The 17,477-nt window shown below is 36.8% G+C and overlaps 1 protein-coding gene across 1 annotated transcript in view; it reads right to left on the reverse strand.

Moving 5' to 3' along the window:
* Window positions 1–549: 549 nt before the first annotated feature.
* Window positions 550–17,477, reverse strand: part of LOC139744423 (organic cation transporter protein-like) — a 20,013-nt gene continuing 3,085 nt past the window's right edge. Inside the window, exons 2-10 of the mRNA XM_071654863.1 lie at window positions 16,292–16,546; window positions 13,977–14,080; window positions 12,460–12,614; window positions 7,901–8,069; window positions 6,376–6,514; window positions 5,224–5,315; window positions 3,788–3,996; window positions 1,655–1,763; window positions 550–763 (exon numbers count right to left, since the gene is read on the reverse strand). Of these exons, the coding sequence (XP_071510964.1) occupies window positions 550–763; window positions 1,655–1,763; window positions 3,788–3,996; window positions 5,224–5,315; window positions 6,376–6,514; window positions 7,901–8,069; window positions 12,460–12,614; window positions 13,977–14,080; window positions 16,292–16,546 (1,446 nt within the window). The remainder of the gene's footprint in view (window positions 764–1,654; window positions 1,764–3,787; window positions 3,997–5,223; window positions 5,316–6,375; window positions 6,515–7,900; window positions 8,070–12,459; window positions 12,615–13,976; window positions 14,081–16,291; window positions 16,547–17,477) is intronic.

Below are 17,477 nucleotides of genomic sequence, written 5' to 3' on the forward strand. Positions count from 1 at the left end.
AGATAATGAAAAGAATGTACACACATAGAAAATTGTTTAGAAAAGAGGCATTAGAATTAAAAAATGAAACAGCTGCCTCTGAGACACATCTACGGAATAATGACGTCTACGGGAAAGGTGTTCCAGAAAAAAACTGCAGTAACACAGGTTTTTCGATCGTTTTATGATGCCAAATTTAAGTATTATATAGAACACGTAAGATTGTTCTTATAATGATTATCAAAACCTGAAAAATTGACTAGGTTCACCTATCTAACCTATTTTGAGTCCTATAGTAAAATCTCAGCATGCGACTTTTTGCTGGTTTTGTAACGCACAGTCATTATGCTTCCAACTACTAATAGTTATTTTTTCTAATACACCTGAACGCATTTAGAGCATGCAATAATCTATCAGCTACTTAGGAGGTAGAGAGTATTAAAGGGAAGACCCAAAAGTGAACAAAAGAAGAAAGCGATAGGAGAGGGGATGGGGTGGGTGGAATCCACAGCTTTAAAACTGAAATGTTTGGGGTATGGTATTTGGGTCACAATTTTGGTCTTTTTCCACTCACATCCCGAAGAGCTCTCCTTCCATTATGGTCTCCGGCAGTTTGGCTCCCTTAGTTTCGGGGAGGAAGAGGGCGAGTAGACCGGCGGCGATGGCTGATACACCGAAGATGAGGACCGGAAGTGGTTCCCAGGTCTGGTTGAGGAGGAGGATGAGGGGAGAAAGAATGCCCGCCACTCGGGCACTCATGGAGCAGAGGCCAATTCCTGCACTCCTATCGGTTTAGGTGAACAAGCATATAGACTAATCATGACAGAAGTGAATGATTATCATTCTGAAATAGAATGACCAAATAAGATGAAAATATAAATCAACAGATTACTTGTAGATGATCATAAAAATGATTAAACACACCCTGGAAAAGTTACATTAGATAAAGAATAAGTAAGTAAATGAAATGAATCAGTGGATAAAACATCAAATTTAAAACTATAAATGTTTTACAAAGATTTTTATAATGCATGTAGTACACTGCACTTTTGTATTGCTCCTTTGTCATTTGGTTATATTTTGTTAAAAATTGTCACACCCATGTAATTCAATTCAATTTGATTTGATTTGATTTGAGCTGAGGAGCAAAATAAATACGAACGAACGAACGAAATAGAAAAAAAAATCACACCAAAAAATTTTAGATTGTGAGAGAGCTGAACATCCAGGCCCGAGTAAACTAGAAATATATCAGTGTATTCAAACTTATAGAAGTAAGTAGTAACAAGCTACTCAGTCCACTCATGAGTCCAGCAGTTCATTACTAAAATGTATCTATAGGCCTATTGATAGTTTTAGCATGCATTCATAGTTCCGGCAATGTCGAGCAAACCACAACTTTTGGGTCGTCGGGATAAGTCATTTTTAGAGTGTTAGGGATAAAACTTTCAATGAATATAATTATGTTGGCATGGTCTGGCCTGCATCCGTAGAGATTCTAAAACACGCGGAAAATATAAGGGCATCTTGCACATGCGCGTATTACCTCTGAGGTTTTCATTCTGATACTTCTACTGGACATGCTCTTCTCCCCTGTGTCTCCTTTCAATTAGTCCCTCTACCTCAAAACGCCTCTCATCCCCCATTAAAAGTGGATGTTCCTATCCTCACTTACCTCACAGGTGTTGGGAAAAGTTCGGCGGAATACACGTAGATGATGCAGAATGATGCGGAGATTCCAAACTTCCCAATCATAGCCACAGTTGTACGCCATACGCCAAGAGCTATCATAAAAAGATGGGGGAAAATACATGTGTAATTTTACGTCCTTAATAACTATATTCTTTTTCTCCTTTCTTTGTTTTTTTTTTTTATTCTATAGCGGGCGAATACTGCCTAACCGCCTATAGTTCGTCATATCAATAGTGGATAATCGTGATCAGAACGCGATTGCGGAGCGTTTGTAATATTATTCGCTAACGGGAACTACAGCGCACGCATTGCAATTTTTACACACGGGTGAAAAATTGTATATCGTGCCTATTGAATTATTCAAACATAGGCCTAATATTATTATTCTATTGCACATAGCCATTCTTGATGTGTATTGCAATCTTTGGTCAAGCACTTGTGGTAAGCACTGCGCCCATGAGAAACAAACAGAATAAGAACATTATTAGTAAAAGAACAGCTTAGAAGGACGTAATTGTACATTCATATTGCATATCCATTGCTTGCTGTCTTCGGGCTTGTCGCTAATGATGAGAAAAAAAAAAGCTGGATGTCTTCTGACTAACGGACTGCGTAAGATATTCGTCATGAATTGAACCTGTATTGAAATCTTACTTATATGATATTAAGTGTTTAATGGCAAAACGAGGTAACTCCGGTCTTGTCAACTGGAGACATTTGCGATTAAAGGGGCACTCCAGACGATTTTCATAATTTCACATCTTGCAGTACATAAATCAACAGCTCCATGTATAAATTTGTGGAATCTATTGTTGTCCTTGAGGAGAGAAATTGATACTCTGAAAACCTAAAACAAATTACACTGAACAAAGATGATGACATAGGAGCGTCACATATTTCAGAAATGTATCAATGTTATTCCATTACAATACCTCATGCTTAACAAGTTCCCCTGTGTAGAATTTATGCATGCCTTCTTCTTTTATTATGCTTCCATGAGCCCCTAACCCTGCATTCTTGTTGTGAGGCTGCCATGTCATCATCCTTATTCATTGTGATTTGTTGTAAATTTTGAAAACACTCCTATTCCTCGTCCCAATCACTACAAATTATGAAGCTGTGCACCCAGTGTAACCAATATTATAGTTGTTCACTTGTAAAAGTTTGAAAAATCATCCGGAGGTCTCCTTTAAACAAGGTACAAAGTAACGAATAACACATTATGGCAGGTGATAGTATAGAAAGAATATTCCTTGTTAAAAAAAAAGATATAAACTGGAATGATTTCATTTTCCTCTATCTTATGATGGAATTACTTTGAAATATTTCAAAGCTGCGTTTGACCAGTCTTGCGACCAAACTCGTCATTACCTGCCATCCTTCAGAAGTATAGGAGATGTCGTGGATGTTGCAGCTTGTGGATAAATCATTCCCCTATGGTAACAGGTTTCCGCTTGCTCAATGGTTTGTTGAACAGTAAATTAGTGGAAAGGAGCCACAGTATAAATTTTCCGACATTGATCGCCCAATCAAACAGTTCTATTATCATTGGAATCTAGAAATGCGGGTCTAAAGACTTTCATGTCGCATATAGACGATGGCGATTATATTGTAATGATGGAAGAAGAAAAAATGTTGGATGGATCTCTGAAAGTTTTCGTGATATTAGACTGTACCGATAATTGTTTCCAGAACATCACGTTAACCCGTTCCATATTGAATTTTGAAATGCCTATTGGCTTTATACGAAGGTCACCCGTTTCCCAAATGGAACGGATTGATTGTCCCTTGGACGAGTATGGGTAATTAAATACCTCTATAAAGCAATCAACGTTTCTAGCAGTATGCATGAAATATGATGCGATCTCCGTCAGAATGGGGAGCAAGTTTAAATCCAGATTGGGTATGTCTACTTCAGAAACAGACTCCTTCAAGACAGAGCTTATGTGATTAACGTGAAACCAGAAGAACTAGAGTGCATCGATGTCAATTTATAACAACGAAGATATTTTTCGTGTCCTATACAAGTGATAATGATAATGACGACCAATACAAAACGAAACAAAACAAAACAAAACAAAACAAAACAAAAAGATACCGAAGGAAGAGTGCTTACGAGTGAAGATGGTGCACAAACAGGCCACACCCCCTGCCAACATAGACCCGGACAAGGTCCACTTCCGTCCGATGATGTCAATGGCGAAGATACTGCAGATGTAGGCGGGAATCTCGACCGCGCCGGAAATGAAAAAGGCCACGTAGTCGTTGACACCGAGGTCAGAAGTGCTCAATGAGAGACCATAGTAAACCAAGGTGTTCACCGTCCTGTTGCACATAATAAAACGAGTTGAAAAGAAGATAAAGATGTAGTGATTCCTTCATTTTTCAAAATACCTTATATTTTTATCTTTATTTTTTCAGCAATATTGCTAAAATTATCGCTATTGATGAAAATCAAATGAATAAAAAAATGAAACACACTATGAATGTCATTGTCGTCATTTGTGAATAAAAAATAGTTCCCACAAAACTGACTGATATTATTGACTTTCTACACATGAAATGTCTGGCAATCCATAATCGATTGCTCTAAAAATTAATTTCAGTTATCTTTTAGCATTATGATCATTATCACTGCTTTTATTCCCCACACGAAGTTTATTCTACTGCAGATGCTTTATGAAAGCAAAGTTCGTAAGAACTATTGTTTAAAGTTGCATGATGGTCCTCTTTAGTAATTTTTGAATGAGAAACGCGGCGGTTGTACTCACCCTGTTTTATTTATTCTTTTTAGTGATTTTTTCTGCTACGATCTAATAGCGATGGCGAGGTAAATGACAATGAAGTATAGGATAATGATTACGTCTTTTAGACGGTCAGGCAAATCACAATAGATATTGAGGATTATAATGCGAGGCATGATTCTAACAGCATACGACAGACACTCTTGAAAAACTACAGTGATTATAGGGATACAGTTATCATCAGCATTATCATCACAAACTGATTTTTAACGAAGATAATGACAAACATTCAGATTATATTCATTCTCCATCATCCTGACGTGTGTATCATATTGCTCCCCATTTGTAAACGCTGCTTCTTTAAAAAAAAAATCATAATTATTCTTACAAAAGCTGCTGCTGCTTCGTCTAAGAGTGTTCTCGCAATGCTGGAAATTCAGCAAAAGAAACGAGAAAGAGAGAGAGACAGAGACAGAGAGAGACAGAGAGAGATGATATAACAGTACATGTACTGCACCATGATTAGCTATCAATTTTAGCACAAATCTAATCTTCTGAGCTCAGTATCACAATCTTTAATCATATATTTTAATTGATGTTTCATATTCTTATGCAACCCGAAAATGGAAACATTCACAAAAATTATTAATTAAAATTGTTAAAATTGGCGAAATCATGAGAAAATTATATATATATATATATATATGTATGGATAAACATGTATGTATACATATATATATATATATATATATATATATACATATATATACACAAATGTAATATTGTAATGAGGTTTCAAAGCGCTTACCAGTTGAACATGCAGTTTAAAGTTCTTATTCGAAGGTTAGGTGTTTTGAAAAGTTCCAACATGGTAAGAGGTTTCGCAGTTGTGGCCGCTTCCTAGAGGAAAAGAATATAAGATTGAAAAGTGTCCTTTCGCGACTTATACAATGTACACAACTGTGTTCTAGCTATCAGTGAGCTAGCAGAAGCTCTGTGAGTAGTTAGCTGTTTCATTTGTATAAAAAAAGACGTGAAGTTAATCTATTTTTTCCCAATAAATAACGAAAACCATTCACTCATTCATTATCGCATTCATGTTACAATACATTTCCGAGTGTCTCATCAATACAAGCACACACAATAATAATACACGGCCGGTGCCACGTTTTTAAAAATGTGTGTGTGTGTGTGTGTGTGTGTGTGTGTGTGTGTGTGTGTGTGTGTGTGTGTGTGTGTGTTTGTGTGTGTAGGGGTAATATATATTTCTGGTGCCACTTACGGGTTTTCATAGTTAACAAGCAAAAGTGGGGAGAGGCCCTAAGTGGTTAGACCCTTGCATTTCGTTATTTACACTAGGGTTTCTGACTGGTCGAAATGGCATTACGAAGATTCTTTCATTTCGTTACAATTCACAGTCACTTTGTGAATTTTGCAATCTGCTTAGACAAATCATTGTTATAAAATACACTTCATTGAGATACATTCTGAGTCGCGGGGTAGATTTGCTGCAGATGTTGTCATATAATTATAGTCCTTATAAAATGGGCAACTATGAATTGTTACCTTGTATTCTACGTTGGCGGAAGGGTACTTTGTAGATGAAGAGCACAATGATTAAGTATGCAAAAATAAGAGCAATTTTCAACATGAATCACAAACAAAAGGCACTAATCGTATAGAGAGTTCTGCCAAATGTAACATAATGGGTTATGCGTCGTCCTAAAATTTAACATCCGTTTTAAGTAGAATTTTTATTATTATTAGTAGTAGTAGTAGTAGTAGTGTTATTTTTGTTATAATCATCATCATCATTATTATTTAAAAAAGATAAGAAACTAATTATCATAATCATTATCATAATTATCACTATTATTATTATTATCATTATCATCATTATTGTTGTGATCACATGGAGATGGTATCTCCACCAAGGACAGTATACATTATTAAACTTTACCTGCTCCCTGATTTCTTCGTCGGAAAAGATCGGGTCGGGAAGCTTCACCTTGTTGACCTTGCCCGCCTTGACAATGATAGAAGTCGCTTCCTCCGTACGACCACGGCTTATCAACCACCGCACCGACTCGGGGACGAAACTACGATGAAAAAAGAAAGAAAGAAGAGATAAACCAAAAACACGGCAAGAAGTATACTCTTGAAAAGAGAGAGTCGTTGATAATCAGTATCTCTTAATATCGCATTCGCGACAATGGCATTCGCTGCAGCACGTCTCACAACAACTAGATTATCATCTACGCAACTCATATGCTACAGTCTGCTAAAACTACAACTTTAAGTAGTAGTTTTAGCAGACTGTAGCATACAAGTTGCGTAGATAATAATATACTAGGTTACTACTACTCTCATGGCCCGGCGGAATGGGGGAGGGGGGAGGCTTGGGGCTCGAGCCTTCACTTTTTTTTTTTTTTTGCACCATAGAGGGGAATACATATAAGGTGTCACCATTTTGGGTCCCCCACTTTTCTCTTTTTTTTTGAAACCCGGAAGTACCCACCCACACACTTTTGAAAACTTGGCGGTGACTCCTACTGTACTATATTACTTTCATTTCATTCCTCTAACAACGAGGTGTTATCACTTTGCAGTTATGAACTCCTATGTGCAGTGCCATTTTTACCTTCGGAGGTGAAACTATTGATAACGTAATCATCACTATACTATAACAGCAACGCATACTACAAATTATTGGTGTTTATTACCACAACTTTATCAACAATTGAATACTCAGTACTACTCTCTAAAAAAGAAAGAGTGAAAATGTTCACTCTTGAAGGAGTGAATTACAAAAAAGAGTGAGTTTTGATTGAAATTGGAGTGAATTTTGAGTGAAAATAATATCTATTTTCACTCATTTTGGAGTGACCTCAGGGTCACTCGAAAATCTTGAAGTAATCCCTGAGGTCACTCCAAAATGAGTGAAAATGAACATTTTCAATCCAAAATCACTCCAATTTCACTCGAAACTCACTCTTTTCTGTTATTCACTCCTTCAAGAGTGAAAATTTTCACTCTTTCTTTTTTAGAGAGTACATGAATACGGCCTATATCACGAGATTCCACGTTCACCATCAATTTGATTGCTATAGTCCTACACAATTTATACCGAATATGACAAATAACATAACCCTCTCCGTGACCACTACGACACACAACTTTGACAATGTATACAGTTCAATCAAATCTACTTGAATGCCAAAGTATTATTATTTTTGCTGTCGCCGTGAGTTCAGAAATTTATTTACTTAGTAACTTATATTTCGTGTGTGAAGTACTACTTGTAAATGCTCCAGGGAAGATTTTTTTTTCCAGAAACAAGGATTATACTTGAATAAGAAATGTTGTGATATTGAAGGACACGGTAGAGAAGAGTGGCGTTGAAAAAAAAGGGGAGGGGTTTACTGGAAATGGGAGGGGAGAGGTGGGGTGTATTGGCTTATATAGCGTTGGAATCGTCCACTCACGGAAAGGTAAGAAGCAGGAGGAAGGAGGGAATACTGATGATTATCTGTAAAAGCCACCAATCACGGACGAAGAAAGCGATCAGCGCCAGCAACATGTAGCCAACAGAGAAGAACATGGCGGTCACGATGCCTGCGACTGGTCGTTTACTCGGCCCCACCAGTTCGGTTCCTGTATAACGTCACAGACAAAGAAAGTCAAAGAGCAAACTTGTCGAGACTGGAATACACTACGGTAGTGAGTAAAAAAAACAAAACAAAAAAAAAACGCTTACATTCTGTCGCGCACACGATAAATTTTTAATGATGTATTGTTATATTGATGCAAAGAAGAACTGATCATTAACACTTCATGAAGTGACATTGCATGCCTTAATATTTCAACTACCTTGATTATCGCCACTGTGACGTAACCTTCAACCCAGACATCATAGGGATGTCCAATAAATTCCTCAAGGTCAACGCACTCTAAATCATCCAAAAAAAAAAAAAAATCGCTCATTCAAAAAATATGTTTCAAGCTCATCCCGAGATAGATTCGAAAAAAAAAAGAGTATATGGTAGGCCTATATTCCATTGGGGTTCTATTCTACTGGGGTTGGGGAAACGAAGATAATACAATGTATTGTTAATTATTGTGTGTGTGCATTTTTTTTTTCTTCTCGATATCTCGAAATTTTTGTCCAGTATCAAACTACCCTGTTTTTGTTTGTTAGTTGGTTAGTTTGTATAGTTAGTTAGTTAGTTAGTTAGTTAGATTTTGTTTGTTTGTTTGTTTTTTGGGGAGGGGGTGTTTTCTCGTCGAAATTTCCTAGCGATTCAATGGCAGCGGAGTGCGATACAGACGTACAGTGTACAGGATATCTTACTAGCTTCGACTCGATTTCGGAATCGGTTGAAAGGAGGCAAATGCCCATACATGGATATTGTAGTGCAACAATGTAGAAAATTTGATGTATTTGGATTTATGTGAAGATTTTGCCCCTCTGCTATGTGCTAGTTGGATGAACTCATTTTTAGAGATAACATGCAGGGGGAAGTGTTGAGTGCTGGCTTACATGACGACGACAACGGTAGTTGACGCTAGGATGATAACTAAAATGATGATATTAATCACATAAATAACAACAAGATATAAGACTCTTTACTATATAGGGTTAAAAAATAGCCTCTTCACTTGTTCCCATGAAAATGATATCCGCACGGTATCAAAGCCAAACATAAATTCTACACACCGTATCCGGGCAATTACCCCCAGAGGGCAATTACCCCCAGCTAAATACTGGTTAGTGGTAAGGTTTAATAGAGTAAAGATTAGGGTTAGGGTTATGTTTAGGGTTAGGAAGTTGGGTTAGGGTTAGGATTAAGGCCAGGGGAAGGGACCGGGGTAATTGCCCAGGGAGTATAATTGCCCTAGACCCTCTACACACAAACATAACCTTAATCCTAATCCTAATCCTCACCTCAAATTAAATCATAGCGGGCCTTAACCCTATCACAACCGTAACCCTAACCCTATGTACTTGGAGAAACTAATACCGGAGCAATTGTCGCAGGAGCTGCAAATGCTGTGTCACCGAGACATTCACGGGAGTAGAAATACAAGGGTAAAAAAACAAACAGATGAATAGATAAATAAATAAATAAATTAATACATTAATGAATAAATGAATGAATGAATAAATGAATGAATAAATAAATAACGAAATAAGAAATGAATACATGCACAGAGGGCGAGCTCCCAGCATTCATTGCTTATTCCGTATCAACGACGGTGTTTCCTAAACTTAATCTTGGCTTATTTCGGTTCAAAATCTTTTGTACCTTGATAATTCTATGGTTATCTTGTGTACCCAATTATGTTAAAGTTATTGCATGAGTATTTCAACACTTCTTGCCGTATTTCGCGTGTCCGTCTGTTCCATACCAGTGTACGCGTTGTTTCATATACGTAACGGTTATCTTGATGCAACAATGCCTTATCTTGCCCATGCTCTCAAGTCTTATGGGGGGGGGGGGGGGGGTCAATTTAATCGCTGTAAGTGGACTATAAGCTTGATAAATACACGGTGTGGTGGTCTAATGTTAAGACCAAGTGTCCGATCAATTCTGTGTTGACACTTCTATGTATAGGACTCAGCAAGTGATGAATAGTAGGTTAAAGCTTGCAACCAAAATCTTTCACGCCTTTAAAGGGCTTTCAATGTTTACTTCGCAAATTCACAGCACTGATAACAAACCCTTTTAGATACCTAATTCTTACCTGCCCCATCGCATTGCAGCAATTTTTTTTTTTTTTTTTTGCTAGCAACGTACACGTTGCGTCCCATTTATTGTAAATGACTGAAATTTTTATTTCATTTTATTTCTAGTATATCTTATTTCGTTTTATTTTCACTGGCTAGCCCTTTCATTTAAAGAACTGACGAAGGGGTCAAAACCAATAATATACCTTATGCCCCCCCCCCCCAAAAAAAAAAAAAAAAAATCAGAGAAGAAGAATGGAACGGGATCCTCCTCAAAGGATAACTTTAAAAATAGTGGATCAATCCGAATACAATTTGAGGATATGAAACTATTACCTATTACCCACATCTTCCAGAAAACACTATTTGATTTGCTTTGATGGTCAAAGAGAAATCACAAGTATATTTTAGAGCATGTCAGGAGCCCCTTCCCTCCACGTTCCTTCCATTGTGTTCACACATTGGCATGCAGTTCCAAGAGCAAGTGCTAAACTTGGAAGAAACAGACCCATGACATGCTTTACAACGATTCACATTTCTTTGTGACCGCTTAACCAAATAGAATGGGGTTTCTGCAAAACATAGGTAAGATGTTATATGTGTAGACCCAGATATTACATTTAGACGGTTTAATCGCATTATCAATGTTATCAATGCAGAAATCCGATTGTAATTTTTTGATATACTGTATACAAGCATAGTGATCCTCCAATACGACCATCATCACTCAAGGACCTTGTTTTACAATGTCTTCCGTTTTGATAAAATTCTTAGCACCATGGTCTTCCTACTTAACAAACGAAGACTTATATCGCAAAACGAGCTAACTGCACTCGTGTTAAGTTGAGACATTTGTGATTAAAGCTGCTAAAAAACGAAGAAAATAATGAGAAAATAGACGATATTTTTACTCATAACTTCCATAATATTCCTTGTTATCTCACAAGTAAGGTATTAATGGAAAGCTTTGATATCAATTTTGTTCTATCTGGTGATAGACTTACATTGAAATGTTTAAAAATGGCGCTTAGCTCATTTTGCAATAAAGCTCTTCACGCATCATAATATCTTTATATTTTTCTCGAAATATGATCTTATATTAGCTCAAAATTAAATCAGACATCATCCCTGAGCATTGAAGGCCTCTACTAAATCATATTCATTTAAGGCATTAGTGACAAGCACCTTTTATCGAAAAACGATAGCCTAACTTCGTTGAATGAGTCTATTTGAAACCATAAACATATTAAAGCTAGTATCGTAAACAGAAACATACCTCAGACACGGATACCACTCGCATACTCTAAGAACAATAATCCATCTATAATACCCAAACATCAATCAAAATAATTGCTTTCTCCCCCTGCAAAGCACAGCACAGCACTCGCTACAGCATGATATTATAGTAATAGTTTGTTTACCCCATAATCGAACGTCTAACACTCTCCTCTTTCAAACTAATAAAACCAAAACCGGTTTTTACTTCTCTTTGCCTCTCTCTCTTGCTAAACAAATATAACGATATTTTGTAGCTGGTCATGGAATTGCATTTTGTAATTTTGCTCATGATCGGGGTCTCCTGCTTTTCTTTTCTTGCAATTACTACAAATACATAATTTTCAATTCATCGCCTCAAATCCCACCTCTTTATCTACTTTCACCTAAATTTTGGCAATCGCAATGACATAGCATATTTGGAATGAACATTCAATCATTAGGTAGCTAATTTGTAATTTTAATCTTTATGGTACCTTTCTGAATTACTATGTAATAATCTTTTACTAGGATAAGCCTTTGTGCATCCACTAATGTCATGGTCAGAATGTATGTATGTATGTATGTATGTGTGTATTTATGTATACATTCTTTTGTTATGTGGATTTGAAAAAACAGAAATAAAACCAACCATGCCAACAAAATAATGAATCTTTGCAAAATGGCAGATGAAAATTATAGCACAATGCTTAACTCGAAGTAGAAAAAAAAGTGATAGTGACAATAACCATGATCGGAATGATCCTGTCAGTTACCTTAATGAACAAATATCTCGTAAAAACCCTAATAGAAATAGCTGTAGTTTGGAATGTGATATTTTATTCAAATAAACAACATGATTGAATTAGGACGATATCATATTATGATAACACATCCATGATTTGTTCACTTCTATGAACGGACAGATATCATAATTCCATTCAATCGACAAATTTTGTCAACTTTTAGCACCGAACCATTTAACACAATAACATAAAAGTGGTAGACTACAACAATACTGATAGGAATTAGGCGAAGCTAAACGCCAACTTGATTACCTACCGACTACGAAAGCTATGAGAAATACTCCAGTGTTAGCGGCGCCCATGAAGACTCGGAGAGTGGTAAAAGTTGCGTAATTGGGAGAAAAAGCTATGGCGATTCCCAAACATCCCTGCAGTGCCATCGAGATGTATATCACAAGACGCCGTCCAATTCTACAAACCCAAGGAGAAAATAATGTAAAGAAAACGAGATTATTGCATTAAATACATACAAATGCACACACACCACTTCCATACAAACCCACACATACACAAAGAAGGAAATTCACGTTATGCACATAATTATTTGTCAAGCAAAAGTAATGAAATTAAAAGAAATATAATTGAAGAATATGACTTTGATTTGGAGTAGATAGGTTTTGATAGGGTTTCAGTCAGATAAAATAAAGATCGTAACAAGAACAAGGCACATCTTTTCATTATCCAACTAAAATACGCTCTCATATCATCCGTATATCGTAATGCCTCCATTTTAGACTCTGTGACATCACTGTACAAGAAATGCAATCATGGCGTACTTTACTATCCTAGCCATAAAGCCAAGTCCTTGACATCACTTGGTGCTCTTTGCGTCGCCTAACAGGAATAAGAACAAATCATATCAACAACGAAAAAGCTGAACTATTGTTAGTACCATTTTGTTTGAACTTTTATTCATTCTTTTATATAAAAAAACCATGTATTTATTCATCACCAAGTTTGTTTCTTATTTGCTCACTTACTCACTTACTTTCTTACTTACTTAGTTATATATCTTAATAGCTGTCTCATGATTGACATAAATAGGCCTCCGACTCTATCAAGGGGCAGCTCGTATTGAAAGAACTTAAAAGAATTTCCGGACGGAACCATCGAAAGTCAAGGTTTTCTTGATTTGAATTCATCGATTTTCCTCGTTTGAACTTCTTTATCTGTCTACCTTTTTTTTTGTGTGTGTGGGGGGGGGGGAGGGTTCAAATGTGTCACAGACTACTTTGGCGCGCCATAAACCCAATAATACGAGGGCTGCATGTAAAATCAAGTTACGCCCTGTAGTATAGCCCTTCTGTTGCATTGCCGATACGTTTTGCTGTACTTTGTAAAGGCAATGTAGAAAAAAGATACTTTGTTGACAACTTATGGCAATATTAATGTATGATTACATGTACAATGGTTATACAGGTCCCAATAAATGAAATCAAATCAAGTAGTACCGATAAAGCTTAGTTTATTCGGTCGATAAACTAAGATTTTTGAGAGAGAGAGAGAGAGAGAGAGAGAGACTCTGTTTATCGAGCAAATACTAAGTTCATGGATTAACTCTTTTATTCAGGTAATAAACTTTGGTTATTATGAAAAAATCAGTTTTCCAAGTGATAAACCTAGTTGATCCCCGAAAAACGTAGTTCACATAGACCGATAAGCTGAGTTTTTGGGCGATAAACTAGGTTTTCGGAATTATTGGGCAAATGGCGTGCCATAGACTGCAACCCCTTCGATATTGAACCCCCACCCCCTCCTGTGCTGCATACTCACACGTCTGAAATGGTGCCAAACAACACGGAACCGACAAGCACTCCCACGAAGAAAAGAGATTGGGCCAAGTTAGGCAGCGAGGCCTGGTCACATACCAGATCGTACTGCGGAGAACGGAAACCTCTGTGACGGTCTTCGCACACCGAGTACGGTCACGGCACCGATCCGGGTTTCTTTTTTTTTTTCTTTTTTTTTCTTTTTTTTTTTTTTGCTATGGTGCGCCAAAATGAGCCATGTCTGATTTTGTGACAATATCACTTCCCCACTAATCATTTTGTTACAAAGTACACTTCATTTGGTGACTTTGTGACTCTTTGATATTGAGAGAGAAAAAAATAAAATTTTGGGTGATTTTGTACCAAAATTATTGATTGATTTTATTCATTTATCATTATCTTTTTTTTTTCAACAGAACGAGATTTTCTATTTGAAGCGCCATAGCAAAATCCCAGAACCGCTGCCGTTACCGTGGACGGTGTCCAGAGACCTTGATGCATTTTATTTCTCAAATACATTATCATAGCTAAGGCGCATACGCTATACATCCATTATTACGACATATTAGGACAGTTTCAGAGTTAGCAAGTGTGTATAGTCCGGAACAGTGCACAGATAGAGGGACTGCCATGTTATTTTGTGGTTAACAAAGTTAGAATTTCACTTTGCTTCCCTACGCAAGAATCCTTGCTTGTTGTGCATACCTGTCCACTGATCATAACAAATTTATACATTTACAAATAACGAATTTTTAAAGGGATAAAAATCAATCAGGGAGAAAACGTGTCTTAAAACGAAACAACATGGACGGAGTCTTCACTGAAGGAAACGTCTGAAATTTTCTCCACATGATAGTATGAGCTCAGTATGATAGCATTCAGACTGCGGATATCTTCTTATTCGCTTCACCGATAGGTCGTGCACAGCGGCGGAATAATGGCGTTGAAAATTATGATAATTAATTTAATAAAACCCTCGTCATCTCAATTATTTCAAACGCCTCTCGGAATGTCTTAACACTATCCAGAAAGATGCACTAACTTGGATTCCGCCTAACGATGTTGCTTTTGTTGTTGGTGGTGGTGTTTAAACCTTTAGAAATATATCAAAATCATTAATGTCATGATATTTCAAATTTTGATAATTGAGTATAAGAACAAAGGACTGTATTGCCTCCGCATGCAGTAAATGTCATCAAACGATGCGGGCTTTAACCATGAGTGTTTTGAAAGTTGGTAATCGTGTCTTACACTTTCACTCTTTGTGAATATATTATTTAGTTTGCTTTGCTTCAATGCATTTTGAAATGTAAAGTATCGATGGAGTAGCGTTTATATCCCCATGCATGGGTTTGTTTTTTTTTTTTTTTGGGGGGGGGGAAATATAATAGAAAGGGATATTCCACCGACTTTGCAGTATAAGTACTGAATCATTTGTACTACAAACATTTAATTGGAATATTTATCATGTTTATGGATCTTTCCAATGCATTTGATACAAGAGATAGTGATATTGTGATTTACAAGTTAAAATGATATGGCCCAGTATTCTACTATAGTTAGTTCCTCTGAAGTAAAGTTACCCAAGCTTAGTCAATCTCCACAAGACCTCCAATAGCTGGTATCATGATAACAAGGACTGGTCTCAGACTAAGTCTACACTAAATATTTGCGGTTTAGCACTTTCATGGATTATCGATTTCTATCTTGTAGGAAGCATTTTGTGTTATTTGAATCATCTCAATGAAGGAAATCCACTATTTTTTGAGGCTTTCGTCATGGATCAATCCTGGGCCCTCTGCTGTTATTTTTTTCTTTTAATTAATATAATATCTGATATGACAATTATAAGTATGATATCATACTTTATGTCCTAATTTCACATTGAGCTTCTTCCTAGTCAAGTTCTGCATTATGAAAATGGTCCATTGTATTTTCCAATTTTATTTCACTTTTTCCTCTCAAACCTTTATTCAAAGTGTTCCCTCTTGTATACTGTATACATGAACCTTCAATTATCATTGTTTTATTATTTTCCTTCTTATGTTTTTCTCCATATACGATTGTATTAAAAATGTGTATTGGTGAGGTTTATGTATGGGAACACCTCATAGAATTCATGCCATTTTAATTTTATTACTAACAGTATTGAAAACGAAATGCAGAAAAAGACTGAACAGAACATAACTGAACATCTACCCATACAATTTCTTCTTAATAGACGAATCCAAAGAACGGAGATAATTAGGAACTAAAACACGACCTACTTATGGAGCTAAATATGCGGAGGGAAAAAGAGAGAAAAGTATAGATTTTCACCTCCTGCACGATGGTTGAGTGGTACTGGCTGCGGTCGTACACCCACCCATCGTTGCACTCCGTAACGTTGGTGTTGTTGTAGGTTGCGGGATCGAGACTCGGGCTGAATGGTAGGCCGTCAACTATGGTGTACTTGTAACACTGCGCATCTTCTTCGCTTCCGTCTATTGGAGCGCTGGCGTTTCGCTTAGCCTCGAAGCACTGGTCGTCCGTCAATCCCCACTGAACACAATCCTCATTCTCCCAACTTCCGACCTATACAACAAATAATGGACAAGAAAAAGTTGATCATCAAAGCAATCTTCTCGACTCGATGAAGGACTTCCTTCCGCTATCAGGCTATTAAACGTATTATGCTTCAACAGGGCCTTAGAAATTCACCTTGTTTTATCATTGTGAATGCAATTACTTTTATTTCCATCGATCGAACAAAAGGCGAAATATATATCACGAATTATATCCTTCATCCTTAATTCTCAAACCATGATTGTTCGAGAACTTCTCACGTGACTAAAAGTAATATCGCCAGCCTCCCACCATTACACTGTCCGTCATAAATTAAGCTTTTCAATATTTACCCAAATACTTACAGATCTTGGCCAGTGTGGATGCAGAAATTATCATCCAGTTATCAACAAATATGTTTCTTATATTTTTCCTGGCTGGCGTATTAAGCAATTGAAGCAATTTAGACTCTTTTTGCTGTTTATTACAAATCTGTCGTTATTTGGTAAGTTAGATAAACTGTTCTTTTCCCTAAATCTTGATTCTAACATGTCTAAATCAAATTTTGTAGATATTTCTTTGTGAGGCTCAAGGAGGGCGGGGGGGGGGGACATGTGAGATTTGGAAATTATAACCAACTAACTTTGCTTATGTGTTCCTTTTTAATTCACCTGTTTATTATAATTACATAACTTCTGAAACCGTGAAATCGTATATGGCTTTCCTACTAAATGCACGATTACAGGGGCGGATCCAGGAATTCTGTATGGGGGGGGGGGGGGCAACAAATATTTCTGGTGCAGCTTCCAGGTTTCATTTAATTCTTTTCTTTTTATTTCTGTTTTGTTTTTAACGAAAAATAAAGGGGGGCGTGCGCCGGTTGCGCCCCCTCTGGATTCGCCACTGCGATTATGCTAATCCCATCTCTGTACTATTCAATGTGATCAAGCCGTTGAATACC

This window comes from Diadema antillarum, unplaced genomic scaffold, assembly GCF_040938485.1.
Source record: "Diadema antillarum isolate AM-2024a unplaced genomic scaffold, OU_Dant_1.0 seq00001174_RagTag, whole genome shotgun sequence".
Lineage (NCBI taxonomy): Eukaryota > Metazoa > Echinodermata > Echinoidea > Diadematoida > Diadematidae > Diadema > Diadema antillarum.